Source organism: Athalia rosae, chromosome 7 (genome assembly GCF_917208135.1).
Source record: "Athalia rosae chromosome 7, iyAthRosa1.1, whole genome shotgun sequence".
Lineage (NCBI taxonomy): Eukaryota > Metazoa > Arthropoda > Insecta > Hymenoptera > Athaliidae > Athalia > Athalia rosae.
Window position 1 is genome coordinate 16,079,995 of NC_064032.1, and position 21,533 is coordinate 16,101,527.

General features: G+C 37.7%; 7 protein-coding genes and 2 long non-coding RNA genes across 15 annotated transcripts; 4 read left to right on the forward strand and 5 right to left on the reverse strand.

Moving 5' to 3' along the window:
- The first annotated feature begins 34 nt into the window (after positions 1 to 34).
- On the forward strand, positions 35 to 2,536 carry LOC105683274 (transport and Golgi organization protein 11). Its single transcript, XM_012395762.3, has 5 exons — positions 35 to 219; positions 623 to 853; positions 1,240 to 1,334; positions 1,411 to 1,574; positions 1,655 to 2,536. Exons 2-5 carry the CDS (start codon positions 628 to 630, stop codon positions 1,863 to 1,865), a joined length of 696 nt encoding a protein of 231 aa, XP_012251185.2. The 5' UTR covers positions 35 to 219; positions 623 to 627; the 3' UTR covers positions 1,866 to 2,536.
- Positions 2,289 to 7,511, reverse strand: LOC105683270 (PR domain zinc finger protein 15-like). Of its 2 annotated transcripts, none has more exons than XM_012395758.3 (14): positions 7,313 to 7,511; positions 6,917 to 6,981; positions 6,525 to 6,833; positions 6,263 to 6,467; positions 6,125 to 6,192; positions 5,814 to 5,915; positions 5,249 to 5,746; positions 4,980 to 5,115; positions 4,606 to 4,878; positions 4,331 to 4,527; positions 4,050 to 4,232; positions 3,694 to 3,979; positions 3,438 to 3,554; positions 2,289 to 3,346 (listed from the first exon to the last, which is right to left on the reverse strand). In XM_012395758.3, the coding sequence occupies exons 1-14, from the start codon at positions 7,377 to 7,379 to the stop codon at positions 3,132 to 3,134; spliced, it is 2,721 nt and encodes a 906-aa protein (XP_012251181.2). In that variant the 5' UTR covers positions 7,380 to 7,511; the 3' UTR covers positions 2,289 to 3,131. The 2 variants fall into 2 exon arrangements, with proteins under 2 accessions (XP_012251181.2, XP_012251180.2); XM_012395757.3 differs by having other exon boundaries at positions 5,990 to 6,192.
- Positions 6,979 to 8,303, forward strand: LOC125501708. The gene is made up of 2 exons (XR_007279323.1): positions 6,979 to 7,393; positions 7,506 to 8,303. It is a non-coding gene; the product is annotated as an uncharacterized LOC125501708 (long non-coding RNA).
- On the reverse strand, positions 8,247 to 9,775 carry LOC105683272 (stromal cell-derived factor 2). Its single transcript, XM_048658154.1, has 4 exons — positions 9,528 to 9,775; positions 9,075 to 9,270; positions 8,757 to 8,981; positions 8,247 to 8,653 (listed from the first exon to the last, which is right to left on the reverse strand). The coding sequence occupies exons 1-4, from the start codon at positions 9,673 to 9,675 to the stop codon at positions 8,482 to 8,484; spliced, it is 741 nt and encodes a 246-aa protein (XP_048514111.1). The 5' UTR covers positions 9,676 to 9,775; the 3' UTR covers positions 8,247 to 8,481.
- On the forward strand, positions 9,646 to 13,986 carry LOC105683309 (general transcription and DNA repair factor IIH helicase subunit XPD). Of its 2 annotated transcripts, XM_048658123.1 has the most exons (14): positions 9,646 to 9,787; positions 9,903 to 9,969; positions 10,057 to 10,156; positions 10,235 to 10,489; positions 10,582 to 10,815; positions 10,893 to 11,016; positions 11,103 to 11,199; positions 11,273 to 11,406; positions 11,483 to 12,012; positions 12,097 to 12,272; positions 12,346 to 12,625; positions 12,705 to 12,815; positions 12,898 to 12,996; positions 13,062 to 13,986. In XM_048658123.1, the coding sequence occupies exons 2-14, from the start codon at positions 9,965 to 9,967 to the stop codon at positions 13,194 to 13,196; spliced, it is 2,280 nt and encodes a 759-aa protein (XP_048514080.1). In that variant the 5' UTR covers positions 9,646 to 9,787; positions 9,903 to 9,964; the 3' UTR covers positions 13,197 to 13,986. The 2 variants fall into 2 exon arrangements, with proteins under 2 accessions (XP_048514080.1, XP_012251254.2); XM_012395831.3 differs by lacking the exon at positions 9,646 to 9,787 and having other exon boundaries at positions 9,828 to 9,969.
- On the reverse strand, positions 13,525 to 16,635 carry LOC105683310 (tubulin-specific chaperone E). 4 transcript variants are annotated; one of them, XM_048658133.1, is made up of 8 exons: positions 16,505 to 16,635; positions 16,053 to 16,235; positions 15,589 to 15,993; positions 15,220 to 15,501; positions 14,898 to 15,027; positions 14,525 to 14,813; positions 14,233 to 14,450; positions 13,525 to 14,158 (listed from the first exon to the last, which is right to left on the reverse strand). In XM_048658133.1, exons 2-8 carry the CDS (start codon positions 16,232 to 16,234, stop codon positions 14,066 to 14,068), a joined length of 1,599 nt encoding a protein of 532 aa, XP_048514090.1. In that variant the 5' UTR covers position 16,235; positions 16,505 to 16,635; the 3' UTR covers positions 13,525 to 14,065. The 4 variants fall into 4 exon arrangements, with proteins under 4 accessions (XP_048514090.1, XP_048514091.1, XP_048514089.1 ...); XM_048658134.1 differs by having other exon boundaries at positions 16,465 to 16,613; XM_048658132.1 differs by lacking the exon at positions 16,505 to 16,635 and having other exon boundaries at positions 16,053 to 16,428.
- Positions 16,636 to 16,749: 114 nt separating this feature from the next.
- LOC105683313 (lactoylglutathione lyase) lies at positions 16,750 to 18,270 on the reverse strand. Its single transcript, XM_012395835.3, has 4 exons — positions 18,125 to 18,270; positions 17,484 to 17,779; positions 17,321 to 17,388; positions 16,750 to 17,233 (listed from the first exon to the last, which is right to left on the reverse strand). The coding sequence occupies exons 2-4, from the start codon at positions 17,777 to 17,779 to the stop codon at positions 17,046 to 17,048; spliced, it is 552 nt and encodes a 183-aa protein (XP_012251258.1). The 5' UTR covers positions 18,125 to 18,270; the 3' UTR covers positions 16,750 to 17,045.
- Positions 18,271 to 18,427: 157 nt separating this feature from the next.
- Positions 18,428 to 21,210, forward strand: LOC105683311 (BRO1 domain-containing protein BROX-like). 2 transcript variants are annotated; one of them, XM_012395833.3, is made up of 7 exons: positions 18,428 to 19,017; positions 19,107 to 19,337; positions 19,407 to 19,502; positions 19,573 to 19,751; positions 19,835 to 20,010; positions 20,094 to 20,326; positions 20,418 to 21,210. In XM_012395833.3, exons 1-7 carry the CDS (start codon positions 18,917 to 18,919, stop codon positions 20,662 to 20,664), a joined length of 1,263 nt encoding a protein of 420 aa, XP_012251256.2. In that variant the 5' UTR covers positions 18,428 to 18,916; the 3' UTR covers positions 20,665 to 21,210. The 2 variants fall into 2 exon arrangements, with proteins under 2 accessions (XP_012251256.2, XP_048514104.1); XM_048658147.1 differs by lacking the exon at positions 19,835 to 20,010 and having other exon boundaries at positions 19,573 to 19,705.
- On the reverse strand, positions 19,842 to 21,486 carry LOC125501710. Its single transcript, XR_007279325.1, has 3 exons — positions 21,351 to 21,486; positions 20,083 to 20,632; positions 19,842 to 19,983 (listed from the first exon to the last, which is right to left on the reverse strand). It is a non-coding gene; the product is annotated as an uncharacterized LOC125501710 (long non-coding RNA).
- Positions 21,487 to 21,533: the final 47 nt, after the last annotated feature.

A 21,533-nucleotide genomic window follows, 5' to 3' on the forward strand; every position in this document is an offset into this window, starting at 1 on the left:
GAAAGCGTCTGGCACCGTTTCCAGAACGACAAGAGCAAGCGCGGAGTATTTTCAGGATTTTAACCAATCACAGATCAAGTCTAGCGATTCTTTTGGGATTATATTGAAACTCGAACATCGAGCCTTCGACCAGGGTATAGCCCGTGTAGGCTGGAATAGTTTTTCTCATCAGCTAGTCGAGACCCAACCAAAAAGTCAACTGTTCCGGCGACCGTTGAGGTATGTTCTTCGTCATGATATATCCTGTACTCCATTATGCATGATAATCAATCCGTTGCTGGACAGATCGCAAAATTGTTGATCCCCCTTTGCTGCTGGCAAACTTTCTCTAGGTTAAGCCAACCGTTATTGTTTGAGATCATATACCAAGGTTCAGAAATTTAAAACCGTTACTACCGTTTTCTGTTATTCCAGAAAGTGGTATACGTACTTTAGGTCTTTGCCCAACTTTTTCCTATTACTAGTGCAATTTCCATCCTTTGTCATAACGATTTCATCCAATTTACCATAGAACATAGTTCATCGGAATGATTTTTGAGCTTACGATTCGCCTGAAAAATGAGCAAGTTCAGAGGAAAACCTCCCAATATTATTGTCACTAATTTGTTTCTTCCATCCACAGGCGAAATGTCAAAAGCTCACAGTCCTACTCGATTCAATGGCGAAGCAGATAGCTTCTATGACTCTAATTTTACCTTAGACATAAACAATCGAATGAGGGTTCCCAAAAGTATAAGAGTCAGTGAAGATTTTACAGATGAGACTGTTAGTGGCACAAATGGGTCATCTTGGCACCAGAAACTTGCCGATGAAAAATTTGAAATGAATGTACCAGATAGAATCCTTGTCGCAGGTGAGTTACCGCTTTATATGCTACTGTTTGCTGGATAAAGATGATTATAAACAATTAGAAATGTCTTGCCAAAGAGATTTAAAAAATTGACCAAAACTTGTACCGCTCATTGCATGGAGGCTTATTTATAGAACACTGATTGCTGCACTTTGGGAATTGTATAAATAGTCCTTCCAAAGCTGATTTTAGGCTTGTCCCACTCTTTCGAATTTTGCATAGTCATTTCTCTGCATCAGGTGTCTGATTTTATTGTCAGTGAAGTAGAAAAAGAGAAAACAACCATGTCTTTATTTCGATTGGGAAAATAAAGCTGTTCGTTCAACTATTGATTGTAATCAGTGGTCAATAATTTATTTCAAATCCCTGAATTCTATTGTTTTATGCAGGGCAAGGTCAACACGTAGCAACTAAAGCACCACCCAGAGAAATCATTCTTGAAAATTCCATCATGCCACCGGAACCGGGAATGGTCAGAGTACAGGTTGGCATTCGTTCTTCAATTGATATAATTTCGTTGAGGTGACGGAGAACCCTATGCAAATAATAATTATTTTCAGACACCACCGCGTGTTCTGACGCTGGATGACCACTTTTTTCCAGCAGTCGACGAGGAGGATCTAACTGAATTTGCAGACCAAAGAGTTGATCCACGATCCACAGTACCTAGATCACATGTTCGATATGACGCCCAATCCCAATCTCAGATTGTTAGACATGCTAGGTTCATAATTTTTCCGCAAACAATTCAATGCATAATTACAACATTTCTTCGACGATCGATAATTCTTATTATAATTTCAGGGAAGAAACTCCATCATTCAACGCCTTGGATGTATCTTTACCACCATCGGAAGAGATCCAACATCTGCGTCGGCAAGTTGCAAGGTTGACACGGCGGATTTTGGCTGTTGAAGTAGAGGCACAGCAGCGCCAACAGCGTGATAAAATACTGTACGCAGCAGCAGTTGCATGTTTTTTTCTAAAAACCTTTTTCTGGCTAACTAGAAACTAAGTTTTAGGAAATAAGAGACGATCTAGAATAGGTCTAGAGTCGAGGCATGACCTGGCGTCTATTCCCAGTGTCCAAATCATGCGCCTCTCACCTAAAGCGATGCAGACCAGAGATTTCCAATGGTTTGAATGTACACAACTTTGTAGTATAAGCAACAAAGATGTGGATCAAATTAGCACATCGCCTGAACCGAATACCTTCAGACTGTGAATTGTTGTTTGAAAGTAATTATACTTGCAGTTTTCGTCAAATTGGATGAGTATTCATGAGACCAAACTCACATCCACCATTTCGAGTGTCGATTCTTTGTACCAGTGGCGCAGCTTGGCGTATTAAAAATCGATCAAAAATTATCAGCACGAGATTCTTAAAGCATAATTCATCAGGATTTGTGATGAAATGATCGATTAAACAGTCGTGTGATTCTGGCTAATCAGATTGTATTTACATCGTACATGTTATCTATATCTATGTACAACTTAGCTATCCCTGACAGTCATACAAACTCGTGTGCGCAATTTCAGCTGAAATTAATCAAAAAGTCCACGAATTGTTTTATTCTATGCTGGAGTATGTTCAGCTGTAGTAATTACTGTCACACTTATACCTGTACCTCGATTCTTGTAACGTGATTCGATTTCACAGTGATTAAAATTTCAACGTTTCCATTCCGTTGGAAATCTTATTGCTATATTGAAATAACCCCATATGAATCAATGTAGATTTAGATTCTGAAACTCGATTCAGATTAAAAGTGCCATACATATAAAATCTTGAATAATTATATTCACTTTGATTTTATAGCGATATTTTCAATTATTCCTTGCCGCTGTCAAATTATCCAATTATCTGAATGTAACTTGAACATGTATCACAGTAACATCAGTCTTAATCCTTTATACTGGCTGTGTCGGGATCTAAGAAAACTTAGTGCATATAGGCATACTCGCAGGTGCATGCGTATCTTTATGATTAGATTCAACGGCTAGGTACGTATTTATGCACGTATGGATCTATGTATGTACGTACGTACGCTCAATGTGGTCATAATTTATAATAATTCAAATTTATCTGATTTCGATAATTCACCAAGCTAGAAGTAGACATCATGGAGCTGGTATAGACTAAACTGTGCTACCACACGCCAACTATCTAACAATATTACATATGTCTAATATCACAGAGTAAGGCATCCTTTTGGTACCAAAGGTCTGCTCTGTCGGGCATGGAACAAACGCGGAATTCACTTACGTGGAAACGCTCGTTCTAGTACTCGGAAATGATCGGTGTGTTATCGAGTACATAGAACATTATGTCCCCTCCGTCTTCTCCGAATATATAAGCGTTCCCTAGAACAGACTCAGCTAAGCGAGCGTCAGATTCGCTTATACTGAGTTGCGGTACTTCCGTCAGCGACAAATCTGAATTTTCCATGGTCCCAGTCTGCTCGATTCCCGCTACTTGCAGAAGAATTTCATGTCCTAGAAAAAAATTACGGTCAATCACATTCGTGGAATCAAAGAATCTTCAACTCCCAAACCATGTTCCCATCGATCTTGAGCACCCGTTTACCATTTAACGAATTACAATTGGCTTGACTTTCATCGAGGTGATTTGTGGCAGCGACTTGAGGCGCTTGCAAATATTCATTTCCTTCCATTCCTGTTGCAGATAGAAGCGTAGCTTTATCTGGGACAAAAAAATATCGAGTTCAGGCACAGAATGCAAGACAGTATTGTGGCATGTCCTCCGCCTTCTGTTATTCCCTGATTCTCTGGGCTTACAACTTGTACATAGTACGTCAACGTAAAACATGCATCATGTATACCTTGTACATGATCCGTATTTTCGAAATTCTCATTACTCCTATCTTGGTGGCTAACTTGAACAAGTTTATCAGACTCCGTTATCGCTAGGTCTATCGGTGAAGGTGGAGATTTCTCTGATAATTGATTAACGAATCCTGGCCTGTCCCACGCTTCTCTCAAGTCACCGTGTTGCCTCTCGAAATGTCTTCGCATACTATGCCTATGCCTGGCAGCCATTTGACAATACGGACAACGAAACACAATTCCACTGTGACTCGCCTGAGTATGGCGTTTAAGTTGGTATTCCTGCGAACCGTGATAACAATGTTTAAAAAACGTTCAATCTCAATAATACCGTAACACCCAGTTACCTTACTTTGTGAAATGACTTAGGGCAGGATGCACACGTGAATTGAGCAGGTTTGATGTGGCTTTCGATGTGTCTGTTGAAGTTAACTCTGTTTGTAAACTGTGCGGGGCAGTGGGTACATTTGTACATCGACTTTTCCCCATGCACTTGATTGTAGTGCTTGCGATAGTTGCACTTTTGAAAAAAACTCTAGAACACACGACAAAAATTACACACTAACTCTTGTACAGAGTTGTTGTAAATTAGCTTCAGGGTTGTCCTGTACCCAAACACACAAATCAACTCACTTTATCGCACTTGTCACACTGGTGCTTTTTATTCCCGTGCAACAGCATGTGGATATCTAACGCTTTTTTACTCTTCAACTTCTTTCCACATAAGTTGCAGGGTATCTGGGCCGCTTGATGTATCGCCTTATGCTCTTTTAGTACTCCGATACGATGAAATCTCCTCTGGCAAATATCGCATTCAAAAGTTCTTTCTCCTAAGTCAAGAAGTATTTACAGGCACAAAGATGAAGAATTGTTACCAAATTGTTGCTAGTAAAATTGGCTTGATTTACCATGTAAACTGAGATGCTGCTTCAAGCTGTACGGAGTTTTAAAAACATCGCCACATTTTTCACAGATTACAGGTTTATCCAGTTGTTTTTTTCGCATCCGTTTGACCGCTGGCTTTGGATCTTCGTGTAACTTTAGATGGCGGTTCAAGTGAGCTCTATGAACGAAGCGTTTGTTACATTGCAGGCACTCGTGTTTTGGTGTTGAACATTTGTGGGCGTCCAGCTCTGTTGGAGAGGAAAATGGCGCATGGCACCACTTGCAATTGTTCCATTCTACGGTATTAAAAGAATAATTGATATCAATTGCTGCTTTTTACTTAATTGAAACCAGAAACAGCAAGGACCCTCTTTACATTAAGAGAACAGAAGTTCACCTGTGTGCTTCACCATGTGTCTTCTTAAATATTTTTTCAACATGAACGGTTTTTGACAATAGGGGCATTCGTAATGGTAATCCAATTTTTGAGAGAAGCATGTGTGTGACAGGAGGTTTTCCTTCCTTGCAAAGACCTATGTAAAATGACATTAGCGTCATTACAATCAGACGCAAAATCCCGATAAGACACAGGAGGTCTTCAGGGGACTCTGTTATGTTTCCAAAATTTTTATACAATTGTTTTTTCGAAATCCTAAGTATACTCACCGCAAGACAAGAGGGGCAGATGAATTCTCCGGTATGTTTTCGTAGATGACGGTATAGGTAGTCAATTTTATCAAATTTCTTATCACAAATATCGCACTCCAGATTATCGATTCTCTTGTTTATATTGTCTACATCAGGAACGATGTCCAAAAGTTCTGATGCCAATTCCTCCACATTGAATTTGACAGAATCTGGCGTAGAAATATTTTCAGAGAGCATAGAATCGCTCAAGCCCAAGTTCATGTTGAGACACTGATTCTCTAGAATAGATTTCAGGGATGAGGTTTCTATGAGGGAACCATTATTTTGTAGTAGATCATTGACATTGATTGAATTTGTGTCCAACAGAGGAAGATCTGGGTGATTTTCCTTTTCGATGGAGGATGTCGATAGCAAGCTACTCTCTGTGATTGCCTTTCCAGCCTTGAATTTCTCTAATATATCTTTCATTGCATCCGATGTCTGTCCGCCAGCGTCGCTAATGTTGAAAAAAATCGTCTGGAAATAGGAAAAACATTTCCATTGATGTTTAGAATCTTCCAGCAAGAAAAATCATGGTTCGTACTTGTGCATTTTGTTGCTGTTGACTCTCAGATGTTGGTATTCCAACAACACTGTCATTCGAGGAGTCTTCGGGATGCTTAGAATTTTTGTGCCTTTCGAGAGCCTGTAAGTGATAAGATACTTACATCTTAGACTTTCTAAGATACGATCAGGTCTTTACAATGAAAAGAAATTTACTGTCATATTGTTGCATTTTTTGTTACAAATGGTGCAATGTACGCCGATCAATGGCTTATAGTGTTCCATCAAGTGCTTGGCATATAAAACAACAGAGCATATAACGGTAGAACAAATCCGACAATTCCACGTCACCTTGTCATCCCTTGCTCCCAACCGCTGAGCCGGTAATTTCTCTGCCAATTCTTGAGCTATGTCCTTATCTATAAATGGACATTTCGATAAAATGATCAAAAGATGTTGCAATTCCATTCATATCGGGTCTCTACTCACGCAGCAGTCCTGGTTGTTCTTTGTTGGATTCTGTTTTTAATATTTGTTGCATTTCTGGCTCCGGAATGGTTGCACTCAAGTTTGCAAATTCACTGTTGAAGATTGGCATTTTCATCTTCAAAGCATAGTTTGGAGCGTACCAAACTCTCAATTCTTCGCCGATAGGAATAATACGCATCGCGGTATAAAAAATGTCCTGTTTCACCTAATCATAAATGCAAACTATAAGCTGTGTTTACTTATAATTTACGCACGCACACACCTGATAGCATATCAAGTTCTGCTCTTTAGCATTTGATGCTGGCTCAACAAAACACATCCAGTTTGAATTATTCTCATTTGAATAATCCAGGTGGTAAGTTTCGCAGGCAGAGTTTCCAAAGACCCTGATGGGAAAGTGAGTCAATGGATTCATTGTCCATATCCGCTTGGCATAGAGAGGGCCAAATGTTGTTCCTCTGGGTAATTCGATCCTTGCAATAACAGTTGTCGAACCATCAGCCATTCTTGTGATCTCTAGATTTTGGGGTATTGTTTGTCTAGCTCTCGATAATACCGGAGTGTCTTTGATCTAAGAAGAGGTGATTTTTCTTTAGTGTTTGCTGTCGCAAATTATGTAGAAGTCAAATAAAAACAACCAGAGCTTCTGCTTACATGATGAAGGTCCAATAGAAAAGGACAAGTAATTGTATCATGTTGTTGTCCACAAACGCTGCAGGCTGTAAATGAGTACTTCATTATTTGACGGTCATTGTCTGACAATATGGAGTCGATGGTATGAATGTCTTTTGAAGAAATTAGATCATGAGAGGAATAGCTAAAAGACTTCATTCCAAAATTGGACATTGCTGATTGCGATTATAAATTTAACACGTTTGGTAACGCATATTTCATGTTGTCTCAACTCATTCTCGAGAGTTCGTAAATACTCTCAGCAGCAACGATGCGGGATTTAATTTGAGTAATCACGAAAAGTGTTTGATGTTTGGTTCGCACGGAGTGTAAAGGAGTTTATTTTTCCATTTGTTGTATTTTCTCCACCTCTCGTACCTGACAAGCTGACTTCGATCTCACTGTACGAATTTTCCTCCGCTATAGGTGAACTCATTTTGGACATCAACTATTTGTAACGTATGTTCGTCATCGACTTGTTCGTATTTGGCTTATTTATTTTTATTTTTCATGTAAAATGAACCCTGAGTGGTTACGACGCGGTTTTCATCACTAAATCTCTCTATTCAAGAAACCAACATGGCGAAGTGGAAGTTGTGCCGTGATCAAGGTGGGTGGGACATTCATTGGACGTGGGTTCACATAGACACTGGGGCTGTAATCCATTGATATATGCCGTAACCTCAAAAAGGAAAAAGCTGTCACGTACCATGGGGTAAAGAGAACGTCACGAATTAATATCAAATATGTAGGACACCGCCTTGCTACAAGGTCGGCACCCTCCACCATACCTCGCCAAATTGCTTGGACAAAACACATTGCCATATATTGCCAATTTTATCTCATCCGATCAGATCATGAAGTTTGTCGGCAATAATTAAATGCTAGTTCTTCAAACTTTGATAATTTTATTTCATCCTGCACCCATATATCGTTCACCTCATTTAAGGGATGATGTTTTTACTTCCTTATTTATATCAACATTTCAATACTTTCTTGACTGATCATTCAGATGTTGTACATACATATTTCACTATATTTCCTATTATTTGGGCCAGGTTCATCCTCCCTGACATTTATTTGAGTTACAATTATCAAAATACTTCTCTCAGTGTACCATACATGTACAGTCTATGGCTTCGGGCAGTAAGAGACTATAATTTTATTTTCTCTGCAAGTAATCCTGCGAAACAATCGCACTTGCCAAAGGAAATTTCAATTGGAAACTCGTAATCACTATAACTATTTTATGTACAGGACAATGTATTACGTACAGACTCAAAAGATAATCATGAAATAAGAATGCTTGAAGTTAAGTTGCTTTTGGTTTATTCCTGTGCTGTAAAATAAATAATGTTTATGTAATAAATACACTTGTATACTGCCAGTTTTAAGCCCCACTTGCAGCTGGTATGGAAATTACCGATAGAAATGGACAGGATAAAGAACACAGGTATTACGGTCACAGATGCACATCAAGGTAATTGCAGCAAAGTGGAACCTCGGTACATTACTTCTAGTTCAAATCACGCAAGATCCAATTTCATTTACAGTTCAGTGTGGTGATACGAATGATGTGCCTTGAAATCATTAGGATGTATGAAGAGACCTTCCATAGATTTCCAATTAGAATTATCGCCTATCGCTGTGTACGTGCCAACAACTTCAACTTGCCCTGTGATAGGATTACCGTAAGTTCGGTCGCTGCTCGACAAAAAGCTGGAATACACATTTTTCTTTTACTGTCATGATGATTACAACCTCTCCAATGCAGCTGGTAGGATTACTCATGTTACTTTAGGCTGTTGAAAATAATACTCACACATTAGTATCGATGTGCCTGAGCATTATTGTCCCATCTCTCTCCCAGAATTCGTCTTGGCAAACAACTTGCCAGTCATCTCCTGTGTCACCATCTCCTTTTTCATCTCCATACGCTGATATCTCTTGATTGGCACTGAGTGGTGAACTAAAGTGATGCGAATGCAAGTTCTTCTTAGTTGCCAAATGCTCCAATCTTACAATATCTCCGCATTTTATTGGTTTTCTGCAGATCGATAGAAGATGGTGTGAATTGACATAATGAAACTGAGAGACAGATCTGAACAACAGGAGAACGGAGAAAAGAGAGTTCAATTACCCTCGTGTGCATTGCTTTTCAGTTTCTGCCTTGATGAGCCAATGTGAGTTACCATCTTCCTGGATTTCCGTTGCTGTTACAGATTGCTGTCCGCTCCCAGTTCCATACTTTATACTGTGCGAATGCAGGCGTACATTTGACCCAACGTTAAGTAGTTTCAAAACTGAACCGCAGGTTACGTATTTCGTGCCTTTGGCTTAGTTTATCGACAAAAACAAATAAAAAGGTTTTGATACATGGAAAAAAATATCCTTTCTTTGCTAATTACTAAAGACTACTGGCAACAGATTTATCAAATTCTCGATTGAGTTAAAGAAGAAGGCATTGTTAGGATGTCTCCAAAACGGTGAAACGATCAGTCGTATACACTTTTGAAATATAAATGTATGACGTGGACTATGGTTATTTGATGATTATAAGACTCAGTTTATTAGTAGTGTTTTATACATTTACCATCAACACGTAGTGCGGATAGAAGGAAGAGAAATAGAATCGTGAAATGAAACCGATTCGGGTGCAGCCGTACTGTCATCCTCGTGGCCATTTTTAAATTACGAATCGCAATACGTGGTGAACGGCCACTCTGATTTGACTTTGCCATTTGTTACCTATCCTACAGAATCAATGAATTCACGATGTGCGGCACTAATCTCTGCACTGCGCCACCATTCGTGACAATCTTCACTGATCTTCACCCTGTTCCCAACATGGAAGTAAGAATAGTTGGAAAACTCCATGGTTCCCAACCTTTGCCCACGCAGTTTCCATCGAGATTGTTGATTTCCTAACCTTTATTGTTTATTGCCATAATTTTGATGCGAGTTACAGATACATCATAGAAGTACAATACGGCAGTTCTACCGTATATTGATGTAATAGAAAAACAGAAAATGAAGTAAATATCTAGATCAAATACCTCCACATAACACTCTAAAATTGCGAAGTGAACAGGAATTTCAGACCCGGCTTTTTCAAATTACAGGATCAGCGTTGATGGGTTAATTGTTTACTTTCCCTACGATTATATCTACCCTGAGCAATATGCGTACATGCTGGAGCTCAAGCGAGGCCTCGATGCTAGGGTATTGGTTTGATACATTCATGTCAACTCAGTTTGAAAAATTTTCTAATATTTACAAGTGTGATTAAATATTATGCAGGGTCATTGCCTCTTGGAGATGCCTTCAGGTACTGGTAAAACGGTTACTTTGTTATCGTTGATCGTCGCTTACATGTTAGAACATCCATTGGAGGTCACTAAGCTGATTTATTGTTCTCGTACTGTTCCGGAAATTGAAAAAGTTATAGAAGAGTTGAAAAATTTGATGGAATATTATGAAAAAGAAGATAATGTCAAGCCAAAAATCGTTGGCTTAGTTCTAAGTTCCAGGAAAAATCTCTGTATTCATCCTGAGGTATATTCCCAATGAAATTTAGAGTCAGTGCATCCGTATTTGGTCTTCTATGAGTTTGATGGTGTATGTTAATCCAATGCTTTCTTCCATAGGTAAGCAAAGAACGGGAAGGTAAAATAGTGGATGGCAGATGTCATTCGCTGACAGCTTCCTACATCAGGGAACGACACAACTACGATGATTCTACGCCAGTTTGTAACTTTTATGAAGGATTTGATATGGAAGGACGTGAGCAAGTTGTACCAGCTGGGATCTATTCACTTGACGATCTTAAAGAGTATGGCAGGGATAGAAATTGGTGTCCATATTTCCTAGCAAGGTTCACGGTAATGGAATTAGCTACTACAGTGAACAGAAAAAGTTGAAAATTATCATTAAGTGATGACGCGTTTTTATTTTGCAGATATTGCACGCTCACATTGTCGTTTACAGTTACCACTACTTACTTGATCCAAAAATTGCTGAATCAGTTTCAAAAGAATTGAATAAGAGCTCTGTCGTGGTATTTGATGAGGCGCACAATATCGGTAATTACACCTTTGTTTCTATAGTAGATTGTGACCACCAATGTTTATTGAATCGCGTAAAATCCATCGATTCATTTTGCTTCCAGATAATGTATGTATAGACTCTATGAGCGTCAAAATAAACAAACGGATTGTAGAGAAAAGTTCTTCGAATATACAAATTCTAGAGAAAACCGTTGCTGAGTAAGTATTGGAGTAAAAATATTCACTATTTAACACCAAATCAATGTTGCTTTCATCGACCAATTATTCTCAGAATGAGAGAAGACGACGTGAACAAATTAAAAGAAGAATATAATCGTCTAGTTGAGGGACTTAAAGATGCTCAAGTTGCAAGAGAAACCGATGTTATTTTATCAAATCCCATTTTGCCCGATGAAGTACTTCAAGGTAAATTTCTATTCCACCGAAGAATCGCTCACGATCGTATTATTTTTTATGTTGTGTTTGTTTTTCTGTCTTGCAGAGGTTGTTCCAGGAAATATAAGAAACGCTGAGCATTTTGTAGGCTTTTTAAAACGGTTCGTTGAATACTTAAAGACCAGGCTTCGGGTGCAGCATGTGATGCAAGAGTCTCCGGCAGGATTCCTACGTGATATTCAATCAAAAGTTTGTATTGAGAGAAAACCTCTCAGATTCTGTGCTGAGAGATTATCGTCGTTGTTACGAACTATGGAAATAAGCGACGTTGCAGACTTTTCCCCTCTGATTCTGGTCACACATCTTGCCACTCTGGTTTCTACCTATACGAAAGGCTTCACCATCATAGTGGAGCCATTCGATGACAAAGCTCCAACCGTTTTAAATCCTGTGCTACATTTTACCTGCCTCGATTCTTCCATTGCCATGAAACCAATATTTGATAGATTTCAGTCAGTCGTTATTACATCAGGGACGTTATCGCCCCTGGATATGTATCCAAAAATTCTGGACTTCCATCCTGTAATCATGTCATCGTTCACCATGACTTTGGCAAGGCCATGTTTATTACCAATGGTGAGATTTTCATTTTATAGATAATTTTATTTAGAACTTGCACTGATATAGGTACATTAATAAATCATCGACATGAATTTTCAGATTGTCGCTAAAGGTAACGACCAGGTGGCGATATCATCGAAATTCGAAACTCGAGAAGATGTAGCTGTAATCAGAAATTACGGGCAATTGTTAGTGGAATTTTCAGCTGCGGTGCCGGATGGTCTTGTTTGTTTCTTCACGTCCTATTCATACATGGAGTCAGTTGTCGCTGCTTGGTAATTAACTGCTGCTATATTTCGATAAAATAAATCACACGATTCTCAATTTTAAGATCGAATATTCTATCAGGTACGATCAAGGCGTAGTGGACCAATTACAGAGGCATAAATTACTGTTCATTGAAACACAAGATTCAGCTGAAACAAGTTTAGCACTAATCAATTACATCAAAGCTTGCGAAAATGGCCGAGGAGCGGTTTTACTTTCAGTAGCAAGAGGCAAGGTATCGGAGGGTGTGGATTTCGACCATCACCTGGGAAGAGCCGTTCTTATGTTCGGTATACCCTATGTTTATACACAGTCGCGAATTTTAAAGGCCAGATTAGAGTACCTTCGAGATCAATTTCAGGTTAGTTACTGGCCTTATTTGATACTAAATAAAATTATGCAGATATCAGGTACTTACCATCATTGCTCTGCTTATTTAGATAAGGGAAAACGATTTTCTAACATTCGACGCAATGCGACATGCCGCACAGTGTGTTGGCCGTGCCATTAGAGGAAAAACCGACTATGGTATAATGGTGTTTGCAGATAAGGTAGCTGTCGATGGATTTTTATTGAGAAAAATTTAATCGGAAACTCTTCTCATATTTGAATAATGTAAATAATTCCTCACAGCGATTCTCAAGGGCAGACAAAAGAAGTAAACTGCCAAAATGGATTCAGGAACATCTTTCAGACAACCTTTGTAATTTATCTACAGAAGAAGCTATACAGGTAACAAAAGTGATGTTTGCTTTGAAGATATTTATGAAACGGATGTATGTTTAAAATTCTTTCAGATAAGCAAAAGATGGCTACGGCAGATGGCTCAACCGTTCACAAGAGAAGATCAACTAGGATTGTCACTTCTTACAAGGGAGCAGCTAGAGAAGGAAGAAGCAGGTAAATTTGAGAAACAGGCACAACAGCTCTAGAATGTCTTACGGTCTACAATTCTTCCGGATATCAGTTGAAGGTCATATAGAAGTAAGAACAAATTTATTCATAACTTCTTACCCTTTCAATAATGATTCCACAACTCATCGGTAGATGCATGGTTTTTGTTGAAACTTGTGATTTTACCTCTTTTTTTTTTCACTACGTGTACGATGAGCGGAGAGTGACTGATGAAAATAAGAGACTCAATTAAGAACGGTTGTCATTTTATTTTTCCACAATTATGGGCTCCAATAACAATTATTGGATTTTGTGAATTGATGTTTGGGGTATTTGGGTCAATGTCACGTAAAATTTGACCCATAATTTCATTGTAATGTATTTTATTTTAAAAAAGGTGTTCTCTCTAACAATTTACAGTTTTAGTGTACAGAAAGTAGAGCTCATCAAATAAGTTTAAAGACTGCACAATTATTTTGAAGCAATTTTAGTAGCGCCGATGTGATTTGAGTCTACGCAATTTGCATTAAATATGTAAAATAAAAATAACACAGGTTCTTAATGACGAGTCTTTTAAAATAATTATATAATAGCGGATAAAATTTCAATCGCCGTATTTATTTTGATATGCAGCAGATGTTCCAACGTTTTACGCTGCTCACATTATTTGCTGTCAATTTTGCCCTACATATTTTTATTAAATCACAATCAAGTTAAAGCCATTAATGAAAAGCATATAAAAGAAGTTCATCTAAGATCGCAGTTATGAGAATTTGATAATTTAATTAGTGCGATAAGATGCTGGAATTTTCACACTATACATATAAAGTACCCTTCAGGTAAATCTATGGTATATACATACATATGTATAACGTAGATATACATATATATATATAATTCAGTTGTGTCACCATCTGACGAGAATCTGGTCACCATCTTGTATCGAGTAATAGCTCAGATATTGTAATGGCTTATCCAAATTTATTTCGACGCCATTCAACTGTGGATCAATGTAAGGTTTGAGTATCAGTATCAATAACAGTGAGTTAATTGAATTGGAATTACGAAACTCACCTTGTGCTGTACAAAGGATAAAGTTGGAATCTTTCCGTTAGTTTTGAAAAGTCGTTGTACAAGTCCTACGACTTTCTGAACCTCCATATCTTTCAGTAACTTTCTTCTTACTTTTTGGGGTTGATTTGGATCATCTGGGCACATAAACTCCACACTTATCACGTTGGACCCCATCCCAGCATTTAATTTAGGTACATGAACATCTGGAGCTCCGTATTCTACAAAATTTTGTTGTATTTTAAAGATTTTGGAATCAAGGATTTTATTAATTACGGTTCAAAGAAAGGCTTACTTTGAATTAAAGAAGGGTATCGAGGATGTTCAATAACAAATTCCGCCCTCTTTCCAGGGATACTTTCTATATCAAGCCATTGTTTCCCAAATAACTTGAGGTAATCATATTCTGCGCCAGTCCTCTCTTCGTTGAAAATTTCAATGGCATTTAAATACTTGAGCCTTGAAATTCTGCCGATTATTAGTTGCCGCATAGTTGCCGTATTACCATTTTTCAAAATCGGATTATCTCGAAATTTCAAGTCCTCTAGATTCATAAGTTTTTCCAACTCACTGATGGAACGCCACTGGAAATGAATTTGTACACAATCGTCATCGATTTCTTTAGTGTAAGAAAAGAGTGACTTTCAACACCATTCGTTTCTTCATACCTCGGATATATTATTGGCTGACATGTGCAGCTGTCTGAGGCCAGTAAATAAACTGGTCTTAGCGGTCGACTCATCAGTCGGAAATCTAATAGCTCCTATCCTATTGTCGTTGAGGTTCAGGCATTCAAGACTGAAATAAGTACGGATTATGTCAATAGCAGGAACCGGAAATATGAGGAACTAGTTCTGTTGACCAAATGAGCGGTGGCACTGTTTGATGAGAAATACAAAATAAGCTTGAAGCAAGTCAAAGTTTTGAAGGATATTCTGAAGCAATTTATATTCTTTGTAATTTGCCTCTTGCATTAGACCAAATTTTTACCAAGGAAGTGAGCCTAATTTCAATACTTCATTCCAACTGTCAATTAGATTCCCCTCCAGAGTCAGCGCGGTAATTTTCATCATATTTGAACAATCTCGTGGTTTTTCTAGGGTGTTTACAGCGTTAAAAGAAATGGAAAGTTCTCTAATTGCTGGAAACATTTCAATGCACTTTTGCACATCCTCCCAATTATATTTCATTTTTGCCATTGTTAGCTGGTTTACTTTGCTGAACGACTCTTTAAATGGACTCAGGTCGACGTCTACTGGTAACTTATTCTCACTGTGGAAATGATGAAATTAAATTCAAGTTCCTGCTGCCTACTGTATAAATAAATTTGATTGTTTTAAACTTGATACTCAAACTTACCTGACATTGAGCTTAATGAGACGATGGAGTTGAATACAAATGTCGGAAATAATTTCCCACGAATTAATCAAATTTTTAGAAATGTCTATCTCATTCAACATTGGACATAACATTTCTAGTTCGCCTGGCTTTCCAGCATCGTTAACAGATTGATCGCGGAGCCATACATTTTGCAGCTGATCAAATTTACTCTGTCTTTTGTTCACTTTGGAAAATCCCACCATCTCAAGAAATGGGGCATTTATTTCTTTCTGCAAACTGGTCAAGCTATCTTTATCTATGCCTGCTAGATCATCATCTATCAAACCATAACGAGATCTAATTGCATGTGGACAAGATACGCCAAACTTTGCTTTGCCAGGTCGAATAAATGAGCCGGATTTTGGGTGCCTGTAGAGCGTAGAACTATACAGCAATCAAACGGAATATGGTATCTACAAGTATGTATGATAAAAAGGACCTACCAAGTTGTAAAGTACTGGACTCCTACGTAAGTTCCATTGTGCTTTCCTCGAGCTGGATCATCCCAATCAACCCCTAGCCACTGGCCCTTTGTTTCACCAACTGGTCCAACATATTTAAGGGTACCAAGATACCCATCGCATTCAACTCTGCTTGCCAATTCGTAGTTTTTGTCCTCCACCATTCTGAATGAATGAAAAGGTGATAATATTTTACGTCGTGTTTGATATACCCATCTTACAAACATTAATTTTTCATTTAGCTATTTATTTATTCTATTTAGTAACTTCTTTGAATTCCTGAGGCACCCCCGATTTTAAACACAATAACGAACACGAGCAATGTAACCTCGAAGTGACAGATGAGTTTTAAATCTGCCTCAGGAAATGTATTTGATATTTGATTATAGATTACCTAATTTGCAAATATATTAAAGGTGAAAAATATCGCTTACGCGGGACTGCGGCTTCTGGTTTCGCAACCGTTTGTTACAATTTTAATTTATAAATTACAATCTGACATTTTTGCTCGTGCTTCAAGCTTCACGATAACGCACTATGGATTCAGCTGCAGATTTCTCCAATACCAACATTCCGAATAGTCTTCAGTCAACATTAACACTGTAAACTGATAACGACACAAGTGACATTTTATAATCAGATGTTGAGGATTTTAATAAAATTCAGAAATGAGACCTTGTTAGTGAAAATAAATATTTTGATTTTATTTTTGCAATAGCATAGTATAATTATTAGGTACATTGATTTATAACTTTTACGTAATAGATTAAACAATTAGTATGAAACGTAAGTATAATTGTGTACAACTTTTCTCGATCGTTTAATTAATCATTAAAATATTTTTGGTCTGCTGTAGCTTGAGGGATAGAGTTTTTACATGCTTGCAACGACGTTTTACCGATTGTTAATCTCTATGTATAATAATATTACACCAGTGTTCGGACAAAATTTACTGGTTTACTACGCAGATAGCTACTAATTGTTCATCGTTATTTCGACCACACTTCTTGTGCTCAATATTTCAATCCAATAACCATCCGGGTCCTTGATGAAAGCGAGCCCCTTCATTTTACCATCATTTGGCTTCTTAACAAACTCTACACCCAATCTGGCAAATCTTTCACATGCTACTTCGACATCAGGTACCGTTATTCCAATGTGGCCTGAAATTCACAGATTACTTTTTCACAGATTAAATTCAAAAACTTTGCTCCAGCTTCAATTGAACTATCCTAAAACTTGTCTCTTACCGTATCCTCTAGGATCGGAATTTCCATTATGATATTTTGCATCCGGATCAGTTTCTGTGCCCCAATTACTATGAGAAAATAATTCGGTGGAAATTACAATAAAAAATTTGATAGGATCCGATTTTAAATTGAGTTGACCAAAACACAAAGAATAGCAACATACTGAGTAAGTTCGATGGCACCTCTCCTGCCAAATGTCCACTCGAGGCATTTCCTCTTATCAGTCGGAATATCGTTGACTTGTTCATATCCCAGGAAATAAATGGAGAATTTTAATTCAGAGAAATCCAATTTTTGGAGCAACCGCATACCAAGTACTTCTGTGTAGAAAGGTAGAGATTTTCGAGGATCTTTTATCCTGTACATGACCTGGGACATGATGTAATTTTTAGTGGATTCATCTGGATTTTTGCATAGCTCTCTAGCTTCGCTGTTAGTCAAGCCTGTTGGCTCTCCCATCTGCAAAATTTAACATTACCACATGATATTTCTTTTTCTAGAACATCGTTGAATGTGATCCTATTCTGACTTGAACCTAAAGTAGAAATGTAACAACACATTCTTTGTGCAGTTAATCACATTTTTACAGTGCATCGTGGGAACAAAAACCTGGATTATTATCCTCGTCTGAACAGCTATTTTTCAGTTTAGGTTAAGGGATAATCCCTCGATTGACAGCTGATACGGAGCAAGGACCAAGATCTTTGTTTGGTTTTTTAAAAACTAGTTGCACAAGCTGATAGAACGTCGAATGAGTTCATGAATTCCCGATATTAATCACGTCATGATGAATCTTCATATTACCTTGACAACAAGTTGGAAAATCACGAAGTAAATTCGATTCTCTCGCACTTTCTGGTCGTGAACCGCTACGGTTTACTCTCAACGTTGCTAGTAACTGGTAGGCGCTAGTTGTTTTCGAACCTCCAGAACGGAATCTGGATATTACGCGCGTGCAGAGTATGTGATTCAAAAATTGTACGAATTGAAGAATAGATGAGATTGTAGTACCAATCATCAGTCAACGCTTGTAGATTACAAAAATAGAGACCATCTCGTTATTATACTCATTACAAAGATGAATCTTTTTTATTACCTGTTTGATTTCAAGATAAATGTGCGTGATAAGTTTATTTTGTAAAAATTCATTTTGCCTCGCATTGATCTTTTGAATTATTACAGATTATCTTAGAATATACTCAGGAGATGATTCACCAATGTATACATGAACAATCCTGCCAAGCTCAAGGAACAATTTCTTAAACTGATTGAATTTTACAAAAACTTTCTCCAGTCTTCACTCAACGGCGATACATGTACCCACGTTTGCCCATTGTTGAATTAAACTTCCCACAAAAAATTCGAATGTACACTCAACAATCACGATCGTGATCCATGAAAACAAAAGCCGCGCTAGGTCTAGTACAATTTAGTTTATGAATGTCAGTGGTTGTAGCTGGGTTGAAGTCTCTCGTGTGTGTTGAAAAATAATTCAAGAAGCGTCAAATAAAATATTTATGCGACGTAACCAATTGGTAAACGATAATTGAACTTCTTTTCAAAGAGAAATCAGAAATCAGACGATCAGACGTAAAAATGGCACACTGGTTCCATCGCAACGTTTTGAAAGCGACGAATTATCATAAGTTTGAAGTTAAACTGACGGAGCCCACAGAGGCAACAAAAAAACTTTGCAGGTTAGACATATTAGGAAATATCTTTTCAACAATATATGGATTCGATTGACTTTTGTTTACTTCGAAATTTATGCACCTTTTTATTTTAGTGACTTAAAATTATCCAGAAGTCGTCTGTTAGACTTGATAAGGGATGCAAATAATACAAGTGACACGATCGAAACAGCTTTCTCAGCCTATCTCAGTTTGCTGTATGGATTAATCTGGGAGATCCAACCATCTACTCCTCAATCTGAACATGTCGGTAGATACGATTCTAGTAAATTACGAAACATTTTCATATTCAAATGGAGTCACACACTGCTCGGTTCTCTTAGCCAGTAAGTTCAGGTGAACTGATCTTGAAAGTCAGTCCAATTCTATCCTAATCTGACGTCATTTTCTTACAGTTCTTGTACAGATTCTGTTTATGAAGCAGCCAATATGAGTATAAATATAGGTATATGGTTCATGAAACATGCTGCAATGATTGCTGGAAAAGACGAGTAAGCTCAATTGGTAAACATTTGACTTTGAGTTTTTATTTCTTACGCCAATTACAATTTTATTACACAGCATAAGTATGGATGAAGCCAAGGAGGTTCATGGCTTGATGAGAAGAGCTGCAGGAATTTTTACTTTTGTACAGATTGAATTTCTGCCGCAACTGGCAAACCCCCCCGTTCTGGGAAGTGACCTGGATCCACGGGTAATCAATGCATACATCAACCAATGCACTGCTGAAGCACAAGAAGGTTTTCGATTCTCCCTTTTCTTCAGCCTTAATGCTATGCAATTGCTGCTCTGTGGGTATAATTCGTTTTTCTTGTGATCCCAGTGACAGTTGCTAGAGCCGTAGAGTTGAAACATAACAACAATTTGATATCTGCTTTGGCAAACGAAACCAGCAAACTTTTCCTCGACGCAGCTAATACTTTGCGTCCCTTCAAGCCAGACATTTCAGCTCAATGGATAAAATATCTGGAACTAAAAGCAGCCTTTTACCAATCTTACGTATGAGTGTCCTTGAATAATTTTGTTCTCTCGGCTCTTGAAACGATTCCAAAAATTTCCATTGTCACAAACCCTATTTTCAGGCGTATATTTATTGTGGGGAAAACCTCTTGTCAATGGATAAATGTGGAGAGGCAATAAAGGCCCTTGAAGAGAGCGAAAAATCTTTGAAACAGGCAAAAGTTTTGTGCCAGGAATATGGGAAGACGCATGGCCCAGCGCCAAGGGTTAAGCCTGACCAACATGGTGTATTCAAACGATTGGCTCCGCTGGTGAAAATCACGCTCGATAAATGTAACAGAGAAAATGGTTTCATGTAAGTTCCATACGTTGCTCGAAATTATCCGAACAAACAAATATGTTTTTCTAATTTCTTCACCAAGTAAATAAAATTCCAATAATTTCAGTTACCATCACAAGGTGCCTGGGGATGTACCTACCCTTGAGACGAAAGCTACGTACGGTTTGGTTAGTCCGGTAAATTTTACTATGCCAGCTCCTAGTCCTCTCTGGACTGTACCCATGTATCGAACCTTTATTGGGACAGCAGCACCGAGTGATACGCGAGAACATGATTTACCACCAGTTCGAGAAGAGGCCGTCCATCAGAGTATCAAAGAACCTAAAAATGAGAGTGGCTGTTCACTGCAGTAAGGATGAAAGAGCTGCGACACGTTTAAAACCTATTTACGGTTAATGTTTTTTCCATCATTTATATAGATATTTCTTTATCTAAACAGTTAATTTAATTCAGCAGTAATTATAGTTACACTAATAATTTAAGTTATATTTATCGCTGCGGCCGAGCTATGCCTGATTTGAATTAACAATGCATGCTACACAGCTTCTAGAACTAATTGAAATAATGTATAAATACTTTAAAACATTATTCTTGGATATTTCGGGAATCTAATAATCTAACAACAGTTTTTGACCACTAACTGGTCTTTGAGATGAATACCATTCATCTACCGCCTCTACAATAAGTGAATAAGAAATAACAACCCATTTGATCTAGTCAACACCCTCGCCCGGGAGGTGTATTTTCTAAAAATATAACTTCCCTGACAAATGATATTTATATTGAAGGGAAAAAGAAAATAAATGGAGAAGAAATTATTCGAATGTTGAAAGATGTATATATATACGTGTTAATATTCACACCTAAATACAAATTTATATAAACATGTTAGACATGTATCAACGCATATGTATAATTATTTACAAGTGAATTGCCCACATATTTATGAAAACACTCAACTATTACTATACATACTATGGCTTAGATTTTAACACAGACTTTAAAATAAATCAATGTAACTCTTTATTTTTATACTTACGAGTCAGTATTCTTCAATATTGAATCTGCAATTGTATTAATAATATTTCAACATTACGATATGGTTTTATAAGGAACGAAATTATTGTGAACATTTTACTGATCAAGGACCTAATGTGCATTGATTACAATATACGTTCATCTTATTCGTAAGATGTTATTTTAAAAAAAAGCGTTTCCTGAC